Here is a 20,501-nt window from a genome sequence, read left to right as displayed (position 1 = left end):
ATATTGTTATTGTATTATGTTTATTATTATTATAGGTAAAAAAAAAATGATTATTGTTGTTGTATAAATATATTACAGTCCCCTTATGTCTCTGGAAATATTTTATTTTCAAGGATACATGCACTACAATACAAAATGAAATGCGGTCATTAGGTGGCATGATATACAGTAGTCAGCATTTGAAGTGGATCAAAACCTTTCATCAAAGTTGTCCTAAAACCTTCTTCTTAGGACAACTTAGTTCTTAGGTCAACTTTGATGAACTTTTTTGATCCACACTTCAAATGTTGACTACTATATTATGATAGTAATAATAGGTAGATTTACATAAGTAGTCAGAGTAAACACATGAGTGAGTGAACAAGTAAACTTCACAATCAAGTTTTTATTTTAAGTTAATACAACCCCTTCTGATATTTTTCCAGCATTTCATTGTATGAAGTCTGTTAAAGCAGTTTAAAAAGTAAATAATATTAATAAAAACAAGACAAAAAGTAGAATATAAGCATACGTCAAACTGAATACAGATCTAGAATGATACATTAATCTCCAAGCAAGCAATTATTCAAAAACAATCAAACAAAATCACATTATCACGACTGACCAACTATTATAAAGTGCTGAAAGAAGTATTTCCATGAGTTATTCTTCTCATACTTTTTTCCAATTTCATGGAACCCATTCAGCATTTTAAAAGTGCTGAAAATATATATTTACAGTCTTAAAGTTACATCATATTGCACATGTTTGGAAAGAAGAGTTCAACTGAGTATAGCAGCAATTCAGCAGCGACAGACCAAACTCATCCCAGAGGGTTAGCAGGAGAAAGCAACAGCAGCATTATCAGGATGCTGGAGAGGTAGAGAAAAGGACAGGGGTGCACTGCAACTCCCAGGGACAAGCCTGAAAAGATACACAAATACAACTGTGAGACATTTAACATTTGAGAGTGACTACTCTCAAAAATATCCAACTATCAATCATTCAGGTTTGAGACTGCTCACACATTTAACTATACAAAAAAATATTCATTTAATTAATTTGGAATAAAAGAGCTTTCCTTCTTTCACAACAGGAGTGAAAGTACCTCTGATTGTAATAGGTTTGTCCTCTGCGGGGTTGAGCACCATGTACAGGGCTGTCTGCTGTACTGGAGATAGAGCGTTGCGCTGGGGGTCAGTTACAGCAATGGCCTGATCATATGTGAACATACTAATCTGTGCCTGGTTAAACACTACCTGTGAATAGAGAAAGTAGAAACACCAGGTAAGAATGATCCTAAAATGACTTTTAATCTTAAAAAATTGAGGACATCATAAGAGAATATTTGCCTCCTCAACCAGACTATCCTGCCCCCTCAGTTAAGATGAATGTGAAAAGAGATTTTAATTATGAAATATAATAAACTAAATAAAAAAAATAAAAAAAATCACAATTTTGCCAAGTGCATTGGCTTTCTAGAATTAATATTAGGTTACTATATTTTAGTTAAGGATAGTCTGTTTCACGAAGTCACATTTCACATGGCACATCTGACGCATAACCTAGCTTACACTGAATCTCCAGCGTCACGACTAATGCAGCTAAAGCTATGATGCTACATTTCCTCATGCTTAAAGGGCCCTGATAGCACACGTGCATCTCGGAGACATCTATTTGATGTGCGTGTTTACATCTGGAAGATGTATTTTTTAGAGTGTTTGCTCATCTACAATATGTCTATAGGACGTTTCCTGTCAGATGTCAAATAGACGTTGAAAACAGAAAATGTCTTTAAGATGTATATGATTTATAATGTAAAACTGTCATCTTAAAGACGTCTATCAGATGTTTGTAAACAGCAGATGCTTTCCAGATGAAGTGATCTTTAACAGACATCTTGCAGACATATGTGTGCTATCTGGGGCTAGATAATTGGTCGTAGTTAGTTGATTATTTCACTGTATTGTTTGTCACCGGTTGCAGTTGTATTATTAGGCTGTTCTTAAAATTATGCACCTGTTAAACGGGTTGAAATGAGTGAGTATTACGTTTAATTATGTCTCTTCCCTACATAATTAATTATATTTGGTGGTGGTGGTCTTATGGTAACCACATGGTAAACCCGCTGAAATTGCATCTAACATATTTAAGTATTTATAAATGGTGGTCTTAAACGTGTCATTTAAAAATCATTGATATCGATGCTGTAATATTATTTAATGCTCTGCCATCTGTAAGTTGCTCGGTAGCTTTTAGTTTCATAGTTGTAGTAACAACAGGTTTGTTTACGCCCGACAAATACGTAAATGTGGCATTGCGTTATGTCATCGCCCCCTTTCATTACTTCAGACATCCTCTCGTCTGTGCTGCGCTGGAGCAGACTCAGTCCCAATAACAGTTATAAACACAATCAAATATGCATTATATGCTTCAGGGTGAGGCAAGAGAAAAGAAATACTAACTGCAAATTTGCCCGCTGGGATGAGAGAGACGGCAAGTGGGGAGATTCCTTCTATTTGTTCCCTCACCAAAGCAGACATGGCTATATCAGGCAGCCCCGCTACAGAAAGGGGGAAAGTGCACAAAAACACCATGTATAGACAAAAAACATCAACTATGAACCAAAAAGAGCAAATAAGGCACAATGTTCTTTATGCTATTGGTGATAATAAACAATTCACTAAATATCTGTTAATCTATTAATAGACACTTTTATCCAAAGCTGCTCCCTAGCATAGTGCTTTGCTCAAGGCCTCAATGGTGATATCTGTGGGAATCAAAACACAAACTTTCTGATTACAAGCTCTGAGCTGTACCTGCAATCGCTCCTATCTCAATAAAGACCTCTGATCCCCAGGAGCTGACCGGTCCAAATGCCAAGCTATGACTGAGCAGTCCTATCAATCCCTGCAGCTGCTCCTCAGAACAGGACAAACGCAAACGGCCCAGCCACAAAACTGCCTTACTAGAATGAGAAAACAACACATTTCCACATTTCACATTCAGCACAAGAGAAAAAAATTAATTATATGAACCATACAAACAACATATTAGAGTTTAGTAGGTAATTAAACCTGAATTCCACTGGATTTAAGTTGCGCATGACTGATGCATCAATCCCACACACAATGTGCCCCAAAGCCACAAAAGTGCTGGAGTCTAACTGGCCAGGAGTCTTTCTGGTTGAATTCAGCACCGTGGAGAATAATGTTTTCAACTGCAATTGCAAAACAGAGGTCAATCACATATACTATAAAAGTTTGGTGTCAGTAACAGTAAGTTTTTTTTAAAGAATTTAATACTTTTATTCAGCAAGGGTGCATTAAATTGATCAAAAGTGACAGTAAAGACTTTTACATTGTTACAAAAAAACTTTTATTTCAAATAAATGCTGTTCTTTTGAACTTTACATTCCTGAGAAAAAAAATCAGTTTACCACAAAAATATTAAGCATTTCAATATTGATAATAATAAGAAATGTTTTTAGGCCGACATAGACCAACATATTAGAATAATTTCTGAAGGATCATGTGACACTGAAGACTGGAGTAATGATGCTGAAAATTCAGCTTTGCCATCACAGGAATAAATTACATTTTTAAATATATTTAAATAGAAAATAGTTATTTTAATTTGTAATAATATCTCACAATATTTCTCTTTTACTACTGTATTTTTGATTTAAAAAATGCAGCCTTGGTGAGCATAAGGGACTTCCATAGAAAAAATCTTACCCACCCTAAAAGTTTGAATGGTATAGTGTACATTAATAGATAATTGAATGAATAACAACAGGCTTCTCAAAGTCAATCATTATATTTACACTAATTAGTGGTATGTTGTGTCTTACAAATGGCAACTGTACCAGCCATCACAGCTCACTTGCAACGTTTTCATCAACATTTTACCTGTCTGCTGGTCCACGAGTTGAGAGCCCCAATAGCTGAAATTGACTGAATTTCAGACAGTCTAAGAGAGGCCAATTCGTCAAGTGAGAGCTGCGTGGCAATGCGACCCAACTGAGAGATCACAGAAGAGTTAAAAGAAGAAGGCATCCCATATACCTAAAAAAAAAAAAAAAACACAGCCTTTTTTATTATACTGCAGGTGTGCAAAAATTTACTGAATACCACCAAAATTTAAATGGGATTTCCACCAAGTGGAAAGTAGAAATTCAAAACGAGGATATGTCTAATGATTTGAATCATCAAAAGGTCTCTCAACTCTAAACAATGTCATTTAGAAGCATATGAAGTGATGGAGAAAATCAGGCACCTCCTTGGTCTTCGTAAGGAGCACTGATAGCTGGTATGCACTGAAAAATGGATCCTGGCCAATGAGCTCCAAGCACCTCCGAAATGCAGCTGGTGGCATGTTTCTAATGCTATCAATACTCCAGGCAGCAGGCTGTGTGACATGTAGGTTCTCACAAGTGGGGATCAGCCCAGGAACTAAGACACAGAGAGAGGAGGAGAGATGAAATGAATAGGGGTTAAGTGGTAAAAAGTGTGAGATGACATGCCATATTCCTATATTATATCCCTTCACACTCTGTTATTTATTTCAAGTGAACAGAATGATATAAACAGATGACATTCTGTCAAGGCAGAAGATTGTACTTACAAGTGGCGAGTCCCGTTCTGAGGAAGCCGAGGAAGAACTGAAGCACAAACTGCTGCCTGTCAAACAGCTCGGAGGGTTTCTGACACAGAGAACCAAGCTCTCCACTCTCCCACTTCTGCTGACTCAGGAACAGCCTCTCAATGCGCTCTAAGCTCATCAAACCCTGAAGACACATGTAAACAGGTCAAAACACCGACAGGCAGTGATCGAAAATACTTGGTCAGTTGGTCATGACTCATGACTCATGAGGTACAGTACATGTATTCAGATGATATGTAGCTGTGTCAGACACAAGGAAATATCTGGTCACTTACTAAGGGGATGAATTTAATATTCTCATTTGGAAGAAAAAACAAAAAGCGGTCCACTTGGTTCAGTGTCTCTGATGTCCAGTTTGGTACAGGGCTTTGTGGAAAAAACAGTTACAGTTCATTGTTATGAGGCATGTAATATTTCTGGGTTTGATGTCATTTTAAGATCTCAGTGATTTAAGTTTTAACTGTCCTTACCCAAATGTCCCCGGTTCCAGTAGCATGCGCGCCACCTGGGCTCTTTTACTGACATTGTAGCAGAATCCTCGTAGGAACTCCAGACTTTCAACAAAGAAGCTCCTATCCAAATTCAAAAACATTTCATCTGCCACAAATGTAGCCATGACACCTAGCGAACGAAACTCCTCTTCAGTGTACAGGCCAGTGTACATATCCTGGTGAGAAAACCAAAGACATAATGGTTGCTTACAGATTCAAAGAGACTACAATACCAACTGGCATAAAAGGTCTTTATAAAAGTGCGGGTCACACAATAAATTAAACTTGTAAAAAAACAAGTTTCGTAGTTGTTAACCCTATCAAAATCATTAACTGGGATGGTCCCCAACAAAAAATATATACATGACCTCTAGACCGTAAAACAAGGGTCTTTACCAGTCTTTGAACCATCTTGTCCACCAGGACAGCTTGTTTGTTGCTAGGAAGCAGCAGGAAGAAATGTGGATCCTGTACTATAATTTTCCTTAGGGAATCCATCTTATCTGGAGGAAATTTCTTAATGGTGCTCAGCCTTTAGACAATGACATTAAATTTAACATGTGAAAACATGATTATATAAACATGTGCAGTGTAAATCCACTTTAACTGAGTTGAATTTTGACTCACGGAAGTGACAGAGCAATCTGAGAGCCCAAATCTCCAAGTAACTCTGGGAAGAAGTCAAACTGATACAGATCCTCAATTATACACTTTATCTATAGTACAGAAAAGAAAAAGAAACTTCTGTAAAGAGAGTGCATGAGTGTTTTTCTTAGTTTACAGTTTGTGCAATGCTAGATCCAATATTCAGGATTCAAGACATCGCTACTCAATTTATGGGCAGGCCTACAATACATTTTATAGATTCAGTGAACAGATTTAGTGAGGACTTGATAAAATAAAGAAGAAACTAATAATAAACTAAACTAATAACTAAATCTGTAACATTTAGGTCTTGAATTTGAATCTAGGTTTACTAGCATACCAATGAGGAGTGGAGTGGCACAGGCAGCTCTCTCAGAAACGTCAGAATTTCACGTATAGGAGATAGAGATGCCAGGTTTTGGAACAATCTTCTAAGGTCTGTGCAATCCACTCCCGTAGCCACTGTCCCCAGAGACCTGTCATGTCAAAGAGAGAGAAAGGGAGAGGGAGAGAGACATGATTACTTAATTAACTCTGAACCTAAACAAGCATTCAGTACTTTACTGAGCAGTGCCATGATTCATACATAAATACATAAAGGCCAGCTTACAGAAATTCCTGTAGTGAGAGGCTTGGGTGGGAGAAGATAGCCTCTTTAAAGAGAACTTTAGCCTGTTGAATGAAAAAAAAACAATATAATGTTGTTACTGGAACAATCATGGGTTTAAGATGTTAATAGAGCCTACATTGTAGACACAAATGATAAACATCATTGTAAATCTTTTGGAAATATAAAGGCTGTTTTGAATGCTTTCTATTTAGGTGCCAGTGTAAGCTTGAATTGCTCTAATGGTAGGAAAATGACTTATTAAGAAAGTTACCTATAGATCAGAGGGCACATTACTGTAACTTGCTCAATATTTATACATACATTAACAGCGTAATCAGTTTACAAGGAGGATTACAAACACTTTCATGCTTAATGTCCTGGAAAAAGGACCTAACAGTACTACAGGTTTCCATCTTATTTTCAGCTATGTGAACATGGCATGCCAACAGAAGATACTGTGTCTATTGTGCTAAATCAAACACAACAAAGAAGCTTATGCTCCATTATTAATAATTAAACCAGTAATTAGACACTGTGGTATTGTACTGATCTCTGTGGTAATGGAGTATCATGACGAAAAACACATTTGTTAAGCTCAAACACACCTTTAGTCAGACCAACTTTATCGGAAAAATATATTTTGCCATTCAGATCTAAACCAGATTTGTAGTTCCTAAAGGAAATACCAGTACTTGAAAGGCAGCAAATGATTAGTGTTAAAAGTTTTACATAAGGTTATGTTTTAGGTTTGGGTTCTGCGCTAATGAAATGCTGCATTAGAGCCATCGTCTTGTTAACTTTCGGCTGCGCACAAGAATAAAAACAAGAACACTACATTGTCTTTGTATTTGATTCATCAAAGAGTCCTGAAAAAAAATACATATACCATGGTTTCCACAAAAATATTAAGCAGCACAACTGTTTTCACCATTGATTATAATAAGAAATGTTTCTTGAGCTCCAAATCAGCATATTAGAATGATTTCTGAAGAATCATGTGACACTGAAGACTGGAGTAATGATGCTGAAAATTCAGCCTTGCTATCACAGGAATAAACTGGAATAAAATAAATACTGTAATTGTAGTTGATAAACAAAGTGTGTGTGTGACTAACATACCTGCTGTGTGTTCCAGAGGCGAGTGTTTACAGCAGTGTCTCTGACCAGAAGGAGAGGGACTTGGGGAATCACACTGAGGAGTGGAGTGCTAGAGAGCAAAGGTTTGACTTTATCCATCCACTGGGACACAGAACTAGAACCCTGAAAGAAGGCGGCAGAGAAATTCACAACATTTGAATTGCTGCAATAAATGCCAAGATATCTGTGTTCAGAAGCCTAAAGGAAATATCTGTTAGAGTGAGTTTCTTACCCAGAGTCTGCAGATGATGGCGTTGACCTGAGGGGGGGTGAGCCCAGGTGTCTGAAGGCTCATGCCAGGCAGCGCTTCCAGCAGAACATCAGACGGTAAAGTCCATAGAGTCTCCACCTTCACTCCACTCACAAGAGAACCCAGCATAGACAAATGGCCAGAGCCAGGCAGAGCCAGCTGAGAGGAAGCACAAACATCACACGGATAATATTTCTAAGATACACAATATTCAGTATTGCTGAGAATTTAACATAAACTGGGGTCTGGGGATCCCAGGGGACTGCAAATTTGAGAGGGAAAACAAGTTTTTATAAAATGTATTTTAAGGGCTGACAAAATTACATATTAATGCAATATGCATAATAATTATTATTTTACATTCACATTCACCAGATTTGACATTCTGCTTATTCTGCTTTCTAAAGACTACTAAGAAATCATGAGATTAATTGCGATTATTTTATTGTATTGACAGTACTAAAAGTTAAAATCTGCATTTTTTTAAAAAAGAAACAAGATTTCGGATACGCTATCAACTTAATAAAAAGTATACATTTTCCAGATAATATTTTAACAATTTACAATAGTCATTTTATTTAAAAACATGTTTATCACACGTAATATTTTTCTCACACAGAATGAATGTTTTTTTAAATAAATACCCTACCATTCAAGTTTGGGGACAATACAATTTTTTTTTTAAAATAACTACTGTAATTAGCAGTTATATATATATATATATATATATATATTTTTTTTTTACAGAAAAGATGTTTTAAATTGATCAAAAGTGACAGTAAAGACTTTTACACTGTTAACCTTATATTTTAAATAAATGCTATTGTTTTCAACATTCTATTCATCAAAATGTCAGTTTCCACAAAAGTATTAAGCAGCAGAAGTGCATCAAAAATAATTTGAATGACTTCTTAAGGATCATGTGACTCTAAAGACCGGAGTGATGACTGCTTAAAATTCAGCTTTGCCATTATAGAAATAAATTACATTTAAAAAAAATATTCAAATAGGAAACAGTTATTTCAAATTGTAATAGTATTTCGCAATTTTTTTGTTTTTACTGTATTTTTGATCAAATAAATGCAGTCCTGGAAAGACTTCTTTCAAAAACCTAAAAATATACCAATCCCGAACTTCACAATGGTAATGTGTCTGTATAGCTGCCTTTATATTTTAGAAATGGGGTCCCTCGGAAAGAGATCATCACCATCTGGGGGTCATTGTCATCAAAAAGCTTGAAAATCCTTTACATAACCAATGTAACCATCTTTATGTTAAATGAATGGACATGTGCCATAAGCAAGCAGTCTATATTTCAAAAACAGTTACTTCCTTTAGGTGTCTCAGTGACGTCACACATCTGAAAGACACTCACTAGTGACACCCTATCTGACCTACACCACAATGTTCCCTTAAACCTTAGACACAAAATACAAAGGGCTGCTTGATAACTTCCTTGTGCCTGGTGTAATCCCATACCTCGAGGAACTGCCAAATCACATGGATCATATAAGTATAAATGTTACATGCACTTTCAAACACAAAGTAAATTATAAAGAGTAACTGACGGGTCAGTGTAAGTGCATGTGAGGCCAATGCAATTGTCCTCAAAACACCCCAGAGTTGATTACGCTGGGTTGTGGGCCAGCTGGCTGAGGAAAAGTGCTGACATCTCAAAAGCAGTCACACACATGAATGTTCACAGGGTCTAGGAATTGGCCATTTTCTCAAAAAACATCAGAGCAAGCACAGCTTTTCTCAACCTCAAAGCAAAGATATACTTACACTCAAATTGGCTGAGATCTTGTCGATGATAACACCAGCCTTTATGAAAAAATAAACAATACTCTGATTAATAGGCAGTGAATAAAGCAGTGCATTATGAAGCAATGAAACAACAAGATGAAGAACAAATATTCTGATAAAGCCTCTTATATTAATTTGTAGTTACTTTTATTGAACTAAAACACATTTATTGACTTATACAAGGACATTATCCCTTTCAGCCTATAGTAAAGACTCTCTATGGACATGTGAAGCTTTCTGGGTTTTTTTTTTCATTGAGCTCCCATCCTCTGCCTTCCTTATGTCTTGGGTGCACATTGAGATGCAGAATTTGTCATGCAGAAATGATTAAAGCAGTTGAGCAGTGACACAGTCCTCTACCTATATCAGATACCATGGCTCCTCTGACAGCAGTCTTCCATCTGTCGCAAAGCCCTCGAAACTAAACCCACACTGCCTATTTGTGACCTTTGACCTCTACTCAATTTCAACATCCACTAGGGTATACTCAGTGTCCAAAATTAACACGACCACTGCAAAATGCAAGTAAAAATTGCATTAAGCGAGCAAATAAAAAGTTACAGGCCAGCTGGCTCATATAGCTTTATTAGGGAAACTGCAACATTACATGGGGTAAATGAAATTGTAAGAATGATAGTCTGACTCATAGCCAATGTAACATGAAAGATTCAAATAACAGTGTTACAATGTTGAATATTTCTCACACTACGCTACCAAAATCAAAATATGTGGAAGAAAATTAAGATTTTGCCTTTATCGTTATAGTTGTGGTGTGAACTCTGCTATTCTTTTATATTTAGAACGATTTTTATCGATCTTTATCGTTATAGTTATCGTCCTTGGTGTGATCGGGCCTTACGACATATATTAAGACGTTGTAAGCTAAATATGTTTTCAGATAAAGTTATTGGTTATATTTATTTAAACATGTTACACTTTTAAAGGCTGATTTATACTTCTGCGTCAGACCTACGCTGTAGGCTACGCATCGGTTTTCATTTATACTTCTGCGTCGTTGTCTGCGTCGACATGCAATTACACATGCAGAGAGAGGTTCTAGCAGACCAATCACAGCGCTTGTGGTCCGCGTAGAATTGACGCATTGTTACGTTTTTGGAGAGGAGCACGTCAGGCTACGGTGTTGTTTAGATGCAGAAGTACAAATCAGCCTTAAGTGGTTTAACACTTTTTAGATGGTGTGTACCTGCGCTGGGGTGAAAGGCACAGAGGCGAGGGTGCTGAGGGCAGGCATGAGCTGGGATGAGGTGAGCTGCTGCAGGACACTGGATCCCAGTAGGGGCAGAAAAGGGGCAAGCTGAGAGACTCTCTGAGGAGGGAGACTGGAGGGAGACTGCAGCTCAGATGCTTTCAAGACCAAGCTGGATATCTGGACACAAAAAGAAAAGTAACTAAAAACACCAGAGGCTATTTTAGATGTACCACTGAGGTCAAATATTCAAGAGGGAATCGGGTAAATATAAAAGACAATGATAAATAATGAGAGAACTGATCTGGACCATGTTCACTAACCATATTGCTAGGAAAACTAAATCCCTGGATTGCACATGTTCTAATGTTGTCCTGGATCACTGAAAAGGCGTCTGTTCCTGCATATGCCATTAGCTCGCTGGGGTGAGCCAGACAGGACAGATTACCTAACCTGGAGGGGTGTGAGAGGAAACAAAAATTGTGTCATAATGCTTAATGTCTTAATCTTTTTGCATTTAAATGAGCCAAATCTGAAAAAAATACAAGAAATCATATTGTTTTCATTCTAATGGAGTAAAACAACAACATATTCAGCTAACCTCCTGAATTGGTCTACAGTGAGATTACTGAAGGCTCCAGTGAGACTCTGAGCAATGAACTGCTGCTTGAGGAGACCCAATGTGTTACTCTTTAAGACATCCAAACCATCCAGCAGCTAAGAAAACAAAACACAGACCATGAGGACAAGAGTATGTCATAAGTCATAATTTAAGACTTTTTATATTCACTTTAAGTCATTCGGTCAAAATGGTCATTTTAAATATGATCTTAAATTGGCATTTTAAGCTTAGACAATAAGTTTCGTATTAAGTTTTGTATTATTCTGTATTAAATCTATTTGTGAATTATGAAATGGAAGTGTTAGCACCACAGTCTTATTCAATGTCCACTACACAGCCATTCTTAATTTATGCGTCTCCGTGTTTATTTATTGAAAACAGACTACGAGGGCATGTCTGTTACAATGAACCAGTGGCAAGCATTGGCATTTTACCCAACAGAGCTGTCTGAGGGTTAACCGGAGCCAGATGGGTTCAGGTATCTTTGTGAGGTGTTGGGGCTGTTACCTGAGCAGGTGAGAGGTTCTGGAAGCTCTGGAAGGGCAGATAGGCGATCAGGTTACCAGTGTCTCTGATGAAGGATAAGCCACCGGCTGTCATGTTAGGCAAGCTCATAGATCGACTGAACCATCGACCAAATGCTTGCTGCTGCTCCAGGGAAAGGTTTTTGATGCTGAAGTTAATGATGCTTAACCTGGAGAAAAGTAGGGGAGCCGAGATGTTTTAAATAATTTAAATTATGTGTAAAACCCAAAATGTTGTGCAGTGCTGTTAACTATTGTTAACTAAAACTAAAACTAACATTTCCATTAATTGAAATAAATAAAATATAAATATTAGATGAAAAACGTATACTTAAAAAACAAGAAACGTCGCCTTGGCAATAACTGACATAAAAAAGTTTATGTTGAAGTAAAAATAAATTAAAACTACAAAAAAAAAAAAAACAAAAAAAAAAGCACCGCAAATTTACTAAAACTAAAATTAAAATGAAAACTGAAAATATAAGTTAATTCAAAATTTTAATAAATACTATTATAGTATATAAACGATATGAAAATAACAGATATTCTGGTGGTTAGAAATACAAAAAATATATTAATTATATTAACATATTGAATTGACACTAATTATAATATCAATTATCCCACTTGGAATTCACTCAGAATTCGCTTTTTAAAAAGTTTGCAAATCAAACAGCCAATAATCATCATAAAATATACAATAACAAAAATAAATAACATTAAGTGAATCAAAAGACGATTGTTTTAAAGCTCTTTAAACAGGTACGTATGTGTGTCACTCACGCGTGGATATTGTTTTGTAGCGGAGGCATTGACATGATGTCTGAAGGTGTAGCCAGAGTCAGCAAAAGGCCCATTTCAGGGAACAGGCTAATATCCCTAGGCAGGTGTATTTGGAAAAGTACGGACACCATGGTGTGCAGGTAATCATCTGTTAGCTTCAAAAGAGGAAAGACTCTAAATTATATAAATGCATGTAACTTTATCGTTTTTACCCTCTCGGTTTTATTTAATATACAGTGATGCAGTGTTGGGGACAGTTTACCTGCAGAGTCGCATAGTTTCTATTATAGTACTGCAGAATCTCCCTTACAATCATGATGTCCGCAGCACTAAGCACTGATCTCAGATGAGACAGAGGAATTCGAAAATACTCCTGTAAACCAATAATGAGAACTGTTATTCAAGCTGTTACTCTCATAATGATTTCAGCTATCAAAACCAGATATTTTGTATGAATGGTAATGCGGATGGAAAAAGCAAAACATGAAATTGGCTCTGACACTTTTATGTGTTATTTTTGCAGTACAAATTAAAAACATGCAAATAAAGATTTCCATCCAACCTTGATCAGAAAAAAGTTAGTGGGCACATCTCTTCCTGTTGGCATCAGACTGATCAGAACTTTCTGAAAAACACACATGCAAAGTTTCAAATGGAAATACAGTATCTTAACTATATTGTTATGTAAAATGAAAAGGACAATGACATCTCAATACAGATGGAAACAACAACATAGATTAGGTATTTGTATCACAGTACCAATGTAGAGGCAAATCAAATGACTTGGAGTTAATATTACATGCTAAGGAAGAGATTTAAATTATCCGGTGTCACAGCTAACACCTTATACCTCATGTTGATGAGCTAGATCATGGGTCAATTACAAAATAGTGGTGAACCCGGTAAGGGATATGCTTAATTAATAATCAGAACTAGAAGAACTTCCAGAACTAGTTCACAGTGTTGTTTTTTGGGAAACACCGGTCTAATGAAATAAATGATATAATTTAAAGCTGCAAACAGCGATGAAAGGGCCCTTGCACCCGGGGCCACCTCCACCCATTGGCCTTAGGAAAACAGTGAATAGTGGGCGACATGCATGTAAGCGAGTAAATATAGGAGAAATATAGCAGTCATTTTGATGTGCCATACTTTCTGCTGCCAACAGGTGCCGCTTTGACTATTACTGAATATTGCCATGTAGATGTCTTTAGGCCAGGACTCTTATCACAAATGTGAAGTTTAGAGCAGATCGGACACTGTATGTCTGACTTACAACAGCTTCCTCTTTAATGGCGAAACATCAGACTTTGTCAAGCCGTCACGGACACGCCCTTCAATGAAAACTCAAGATCTTCGCAATTTAACGTCGCAAAGGCCTTAAGATTAGACTGACCATATATGATGTTGATCTGGTTAAATCTCTATGAGGAGTTAATCACGGTGTAAAACATGACATTTCCTGTTGCCCACAGGTGGCGCTTTGACTGTAACTGAATACTGGCATGTAGATGTCTTCAGGCCAGGACTCTTATCAAACATGTGAAGTTTGGGGCAGATCGCACATTGTATACACGAGTTACAACAACTTCCTGTTTCATGGCGAAACATCAAACTTTGTCAGGCTGCCAGGGACACACCTTCAGCGAAAACTCAAGATCTTCACAATTTAACATCGCAAAAGGCCTTTTGATTAGACTGACCAAATATGATGTTGATCTGATTAAAGCTCTAAGAGGAGTTTTTTGTAGGTATTGGGCTGTTACATGTGTCTACCGAATTTTCATACTTTTACATGAAATGTAGTGCGAAGGGCGCTTCATTGAAATGTTGTAGGTGCCGCTATCGATCCACTTTGCCACATCTAATATTGAAACCCATATCAGACGTAAATTTTCACCACTTCTGATGCGTGAAGTTTCATGAGTTTTCGAGCATGTTCAGGCCCTCAAAAATGTGATTCATTTTAGAGAAGAAGAATAACTGACTGAGCAATTACAATAGGGTCCTCACACCATCGGTGCTCGGGCCCTAATGATATGCCCTGTTCTGCCATTAAATAATAATACCAACCCCAAAGCACTGCAAAAGCACACGCTTGTTGTCAAAGTTGGCCTCATTGTCCAGGTAGACGATAATTGACTCCAGCACACTAAGCCGAATATTCTCCGTCACCCCCAGAGAGGTCATCTGGCTTTCTTCTAGAGCCAACAGCAGGACAATCCACAGGCTGGTGGCCTGCTTGACCACTGATGTCACCTGTGTAGTCATGAGATTCTCCAAGCGAGGTTGGAGAATCTTTATCCCACATCGCAACAGCATCCGAAGGCCCTGGATTTGACTGCCGCCTGGTTGGCAGACAGTGCTGAAGTCTCCGCTGCAGGTCCAGTTTAGCCTCTTAGCTAACTCCCTAGTTAGACACGGCTCGAGAGTTGTGGTACTGCTACCATTTACACTTTCAATATGGGGAGCTGTGTAGGTGGCACAGAGAGTGCCAACCCAGAGGCTGGAGGCCTCCTGAGTGATGTGGGTGAGCATGAAAGAGTCAGCACAGATAAAGGAGATAAAGTTGGCCTGGTCATAGTCCCAGCAGAGAGCGAGGAGAGCAGGATCCGGGAGCACCAAAGCCCAACTGGAGTACTGACACTGCTCAGCCGGGCGGAAACCCATCAGGCTCCCCCCATTCCCAGCTCCACCACCTGGGCCAGACGCAGTCAGGTTTGAGCATTGCTCTAATAACCAGGTGTTGTCTAAATTGGCCAGCAAATTCTGGAGAACTGTAACGTTGGCACATACATTCCGAGTGAAGTTTTCAGCATCAAGATCGGCGCAGAGAGCAAGGTCGCTCATGTCTACAATAATAGGCTGGCTCCAATCTGAATAGACACAAACCTGCGCCAACACATCCGTGGTGTCATTATTAGAGCACTCTCTAATCAGCCATTGGTTGTCGAGATGAAAAGACAACTTCTCATACAAGGACAAGTTGCAGCAGACATTCTGACGGAAGCCTATCTGGTCATACTGCCAGCACAGAGCGACCACAGTCGGATCCACAGATGTGTTAGTCCATTTGTTATAGTTACACCAGACTTCAGTGTTCAGCGGTGGTGGGCTCGTAGGGGGATTGCGGATAGAGTATGCGCAATATTGCTCTACCCAAGCATTCACACTGTTAAGCACAAGCACAGAGACGAATGTGTGGTTAACACACACCTCATTAATGAATCGAGTCTCATCATTTTGGATACATAGAGATAACTGATCAGGGGTGACTGCCCTTCCATTCTTCCATTCTGAGTATTTGCAAGACTGAGTCACAAGGGCGTTTATGTCGATTTGTGGAGGAGGTTCGGAGCAATTGGGCTTTAGCCAGTTGTTTTTTTCACTGGAGAACACAACCATAAAGAAGGCCATACTGTCACACAATAGACCCTCAAATCTGTCCTTGTCATTATCCCAGCAGAACGTCACTATTGATGGGTCAATGGTTTCAGCAGTCCACATGTTATATGAACAATACAGGTTCACAATGTATGTGTCTGATGTGTTTGCGCAGAATTCCCACACCCAGGCATTACTTGGATTTTTGACCAGCTCTAGCATAGCTTCAACATCGTTACACACGGCAAGGATGAACGCAGCACGATCATTTTCACTGCACATTGTGACCAGAGCCGGGTCCACGGCAGCACCGTCAGTCCAGTTCTGGTAGTCGCAGAGGAGTTCGCTGAGGCTAAGGGTGGACCTCGCAATACGACTTGATTTTGCAGTGGCAGGATCACTGCAGGGCTCCATGAGAGGTAAGATGATGTTCTGGATCATGTGACACGTGTTCATCCAGACCTTTGTCACTTCGGTTTGAGAGAGTGTGCTGAGAGCTTGACACATCTGGTAAAGGACGTACGATTCCTGAGATGTAGCTGCTAAAATTGCTGCACAAAGTGTTTTGTTGAGTTGGGTTAGGTTTTGTTGTTCGCAGGTGAGGCTGGATGTGGGGATGTCCACTAAGGGTGTGCCAGTACGACTGAACTGGATGCTACTAGTGGCTTGGCATTCTGGACTTGGGAAACTGCAAGGAGGAGATTCAGAAGCCAAAAACATATCCAGAAGTGACTGTCCAAAAGACCAGCTCACATTATGATTCATGCCCCTGAATACAGAAAACAAGACACAGAATGAATTGAGAAATTATTTCTTATTTTAGAATAAGATTAATGAAGCATCATTACGTACTTTATTTAAGTGTCCTTGTTACATATGTTACATGTACTTACTGTAATAATAACAGTAAATTATGCATTATTTCATGCAACCAGCCCTAAACCAAACCCAAATCCTATTGTAAGTACATATTTGTAACCCCTCACCCAGGTCCTACTCGCCCCGCTCTGTGTGGACCTCGATCCTCGGTCTCCGGCGTGGGAGTCGGACGCTCTAACAAGGAGGCTAAAGGCTGCAACCTCTAGCGTCAGTCGGTAGAGCATCTCTTGAGATCAGAGGAGTGAGGTTTACTTGCACAGCGACTACTAGCTGGCCTCCGTTACACTCACCCCCCTAAACCTCACTCCCATCTGGGTCACTGCACCAATGTCACCCTTCACCCAGGTCCTACTCACCCGCTCTGTGCGGGCCTGGAACCTGGGTCTCGGCGTGGGAGTCGGACGCTCTAACAAGGAGGCTAAAGGCTGCAACCTCTAGCATCAGTCGTTAGAGCATCTCTTGAGATCAGAGGAGTGAGGTTTACTCGCACAGCAACTACAAGCTGGCCTCCGTTACACATTGGTAATTAATATTACTCAGTATTTAAATGTATGATTACACTGTAACAAGAACACCTTCAAATAAAGTGTAACCCATCATAATTTAAAATAATATTCTTATTTAAATGGAAACAGGAATATGTGTTTCCAGTGACATGAAATGCAAAAGAACCAGCACACTGCTATTTCTTCTTCCAGTGACATACCACATGATAAGCTGTTTGAGGTCACCTGCATATATAAGACAGAAGGAGACATGGAGAATCATTTATTGCACTGAAAAATGTAGTCAACAGTCCACAGTATTGAAGAAACGAACTGAACCTATTGACGCACCTTGTTGACACTTCTCACTCTGGTCTAGGGTAGGGATTGCAATGCCAAACTGTAATCCGAGTTTTAGAAAATCCACTGGAGTTTGAAGCGCACTCAATATGAATTCAGACATGAATGACATCACAGGTGGAATGGTCATGTCCATAAAACTATTCCATAAGGCTAAAAGGTTGTCTGAGAGCAGATAAAGTGGGAGGTCTGAGGACAAAACATTTGTCAACATCTCCTGAACAGAGTTTAACTGAGCCATGGTGGAGCCTGCCATTCGTAAATTAGATGTTGACATGCAGGCTTGAGCTTTAACAGAGGAGACCACAGAAAGTATCTGTTCATTTAATGCAGATGAAACAGTATTGGTTAAATCTGCTTGCCATCCACAATGCTGTCTGTCCGCCAAAACACAAACTAAAGCCTGAGGGAGAGTTTCAATGAAACCGTTAATCAGCGTTGGCTGGTATATAGTGAATAAACTGTTGAATATTGTGAAGTAAGTGTCTAGATTAGTGCTGTCAATTGCGATTCTTTCACGGGGCGCTGTCATTCTGCTTGTGCTCTTTTCTTCACTTGACAAGGATCTGATGTTCTCTATCAGCACTTTCATGTTCCTCTCAAATTCATCCTCACTCTTGGAGCTCATCTCGCTCTGTCTGATGACGGTTTTGGGTAATGAGGGTTTTCTGGAGTCACCACATGCAATCCCTTTGAAGAAGAGGCAAAAATGGTCACTACCTTAGTGTTTATGCATTTACTAAAATACTGGGTGATACTAACAGACACCAGGTAATTATTAGTGGAGCATGTTGAAATTACACATTACTTTTGTTGCTATTTAAATTATATGTAACATGCCAATTGTAATGTAGGCTATATAAAAAAATGTTGGTTTTAATATATTATCTTCACCCTGAAAAATGACAAAACATAAGTTAACATTAAACATTCAGAGCTGTAAGGCATTTTAAGTGCTGGAAAGAAGAAAAAAAAAAGGAAAGGAAAATGGAAAACATAAGAGAGGAAAAATACTCTTACCTAAAATGATGCTAAGCATGAGCAACATTAAACTTCCTCCGTGGTGCATTTTTACTGAGAAATATCCAGATGTCCCCGCGGCTGGTTTTTAATTTAACAAAAGCATGGCCCCTGCCGGGTGAGACTTCATTTCCATTAATTGCTATATCGTCAAAAACTAACACAAGAGACTGTGCAATACTTGTTTAGTAATGTTGCCTCTCTGTGATTCCTGGACTTCGTCTCTGTACCATCACGGCTGCCGTGTCACTGCAACTCAATCCTGCATCAATCGCCTAATTAAACAACAGCAGAAAATAGGTGCGAAACACACGGAACGGATTTGGGAGTGGAGACACAGCCGAAAGTGCTGAAATATTAACATGTCGTGTTGACTGTCAGCATCCCGGTCACAGTAATGTACACCCGAGTGACACGGTAGAAACAAACCTAAGCACAGGTGGGTGGGTATAAGGTGAGGTAGCACGACAGCGCGAGTTTACAACTCAATTTACTTTAAATGTGAACAATATAAAACTGATAGTGACAAAAGGTTTTGTGTGCAGTAATGAATACAGTGACTAAAAACTGCGAAAAGTGTGTTTTGGAGCAAACCTTTCAAAATGTGTCAAAGTTGGTTCATGTTAGCCCATAACTGTTCTAATTAATAAATTGTCTCACTTTATCTGAAAACCACTGAAGGTAAATGTAAACTTTTCGTAACTCATTTAAAACACCATTTGTGGTCAATTTACATTCTCTGTTGTAGCTTAACGTTTACGTTGATTTTATTATCATTAACATTAACTATTACATTTTGATTGACTCCTGATATTTAAAAGGCAACCCATCAAAACGTTTGCTGAAACCACCCTAGTTAAAATCTATGGTAACTATTGTTACTATAATAAATCAAAAAGATAATTCTGAGTTTAGACTTCAGGGTTTCCACACCCACATCATTTTGCACTCAGAAAAATTCAAGCTGATAACATATTGGAAAGCAGAATAGTCTTTAACCAAAAAGAAAATAAACTTTTGTGATTTCAGGATTTTATTTTTTCCCCCATGACTGTTACTGGCCTGAAATTCACAATGTTCTGGTTCCATGATTGTGGGAACCCTGAAACTCCTTGTATGTATGTATATATATATATATAAAAAAAAAAGTTTATAGGCCAGATCAATTTAGATCTTTTTTATATTCACTCTACCTTGACCTGCTCTCATTCAACAAAGGCTTTCAATTCTCTTTTGTGAGGTTGCATCAAATTGCATCAGTAAGATGCCATTTATGTTGAGAGTCACACAAAATTTGTACAAGTCATAATCATAAAATCTCCTTGATATTACACACCATTCGATGGTAAAATGAAGTAGCAGAAAAAGACATGAAATACAACCATCCATTCGTAAGTATCTAACATGTTGTTTTGACATAAGCTAACATTAAAATAAAAGAGCATGCAATTTTCCAAAGACTTAATTTCCATTATATGAACAATCTTAAATAACACGCCTTTCAGGAAATGACATTTAGACCTAGAGTGTTTCTCCAATGCAGCTCAAGGACAATCGCAAGCCATGTGGCTTTCAAAGATGAAGAGTATAAAAGAAAACAAACCTGAAACATTCATCTGCAAAAAAGTGCCTTGATTAAAATCCCAACTCTCAC

General features: G+C 38.4%; 1 protein-coding gene across 2 annotated transcripts; it reads right to left on the bottom strand.

Moving 5' to 3' along the window:
- Positions 1-94: 94 nt before the first annotated feature.
- On the bottom strand, positions 95-19,869 carry strc1 (stereocilin 1). Of its 2 annotated transcripts, XM_051898900.1 has the most exons (28): positions 18,848-19,869; positions 17,819-18,517; positions 17,689-17,713; positions 14,793-16,872; positions 13,282-13,344; positions 12,982-13,092; positions 12,720-12,874; positions 11,920-12,106; positions 11,392-11,507; positions 11,114-11,243; positions 10,788-10,970; positions 9,563-9,601; positions 7,760-7,936; positions 7,510-7,650; positions 6,391-6,452; positions 6,121-6,256; positions 5,763-5,851; positions 5,532-5,667; positions 5,115-5,311; positions 4,920-5,010; positions 4,606-4,768; positions 4,258-4,433; positions 3,891-4,046; positions 3,057-3,199; positions 2,799-2,947; positions 2,445-2,542; positions 1,088-1,238; positions 95-903 (listed from the first exon to the last, which is right to left on the bottom strand). In XM_051898900.1, exons 1-28 carry the CDS (start codon positions 18,894-18,896, stop codon positions 803-805), a joined length of 6,003 nt encoding a protein of 2,000 aa, XP_051754860.1. In that variant the 5' UTR covers positions 18,897-19,869; the 3' UTR covers positions 95-802. The 2 variants fall into 2 exon arrangements, with proteins under 2 accessions (XP_051754860.1, XP_051754861.1); XM_051898901.1 differs by having other exon boundaries at positions 17,689-18,517.
- Positions 19,870-20,501: the final 632 nt, after the last annotated feature.

This window comes from Ctenopharyngodon idella, chromosome 7 (assembly GCF_019924925.1).
Source record: "Ctenopharyngodon idella isolate HZGC_01 chromosome 7, HZGC01, whole genome shotgun sequence".
Lineage (NCBI taxonomy): Eukaryota > Metazoa > Chordata > Actinopteri > Cypriniformes > Xenocyprididae > Ctenopharyngodon > Ctenopharyngodon idella.
This window is presented reverse-complemented; position numbering and strand designations above follow the sequence as displayed.

Excerpts from the sequence above, each read along its gene's own strand:
- strc1 (XM_051898900.1), bottom strand. The coding sequence starts at position 18,896 with ATGCACCACGGAGGAAGTTTAATGTTGCTCATGCTTAGCATCATTTTA. Across the intron at positions 5,668-5,762 it reads CAGATTGCTCTGTCACTTCC|GCTGAGCACCATTAAGAAAT; the intron begins GTGAGTCAAAAT and ends CATTGTCTAAAG. Across the intron at positions 4,047-4,257 it reads TCCTTACGAAGACCAAGGAG|GTATATGGGATGCCTTCTTC; the intron begins GTGCCTGATTTT and ends TTTTTTTTTTAG.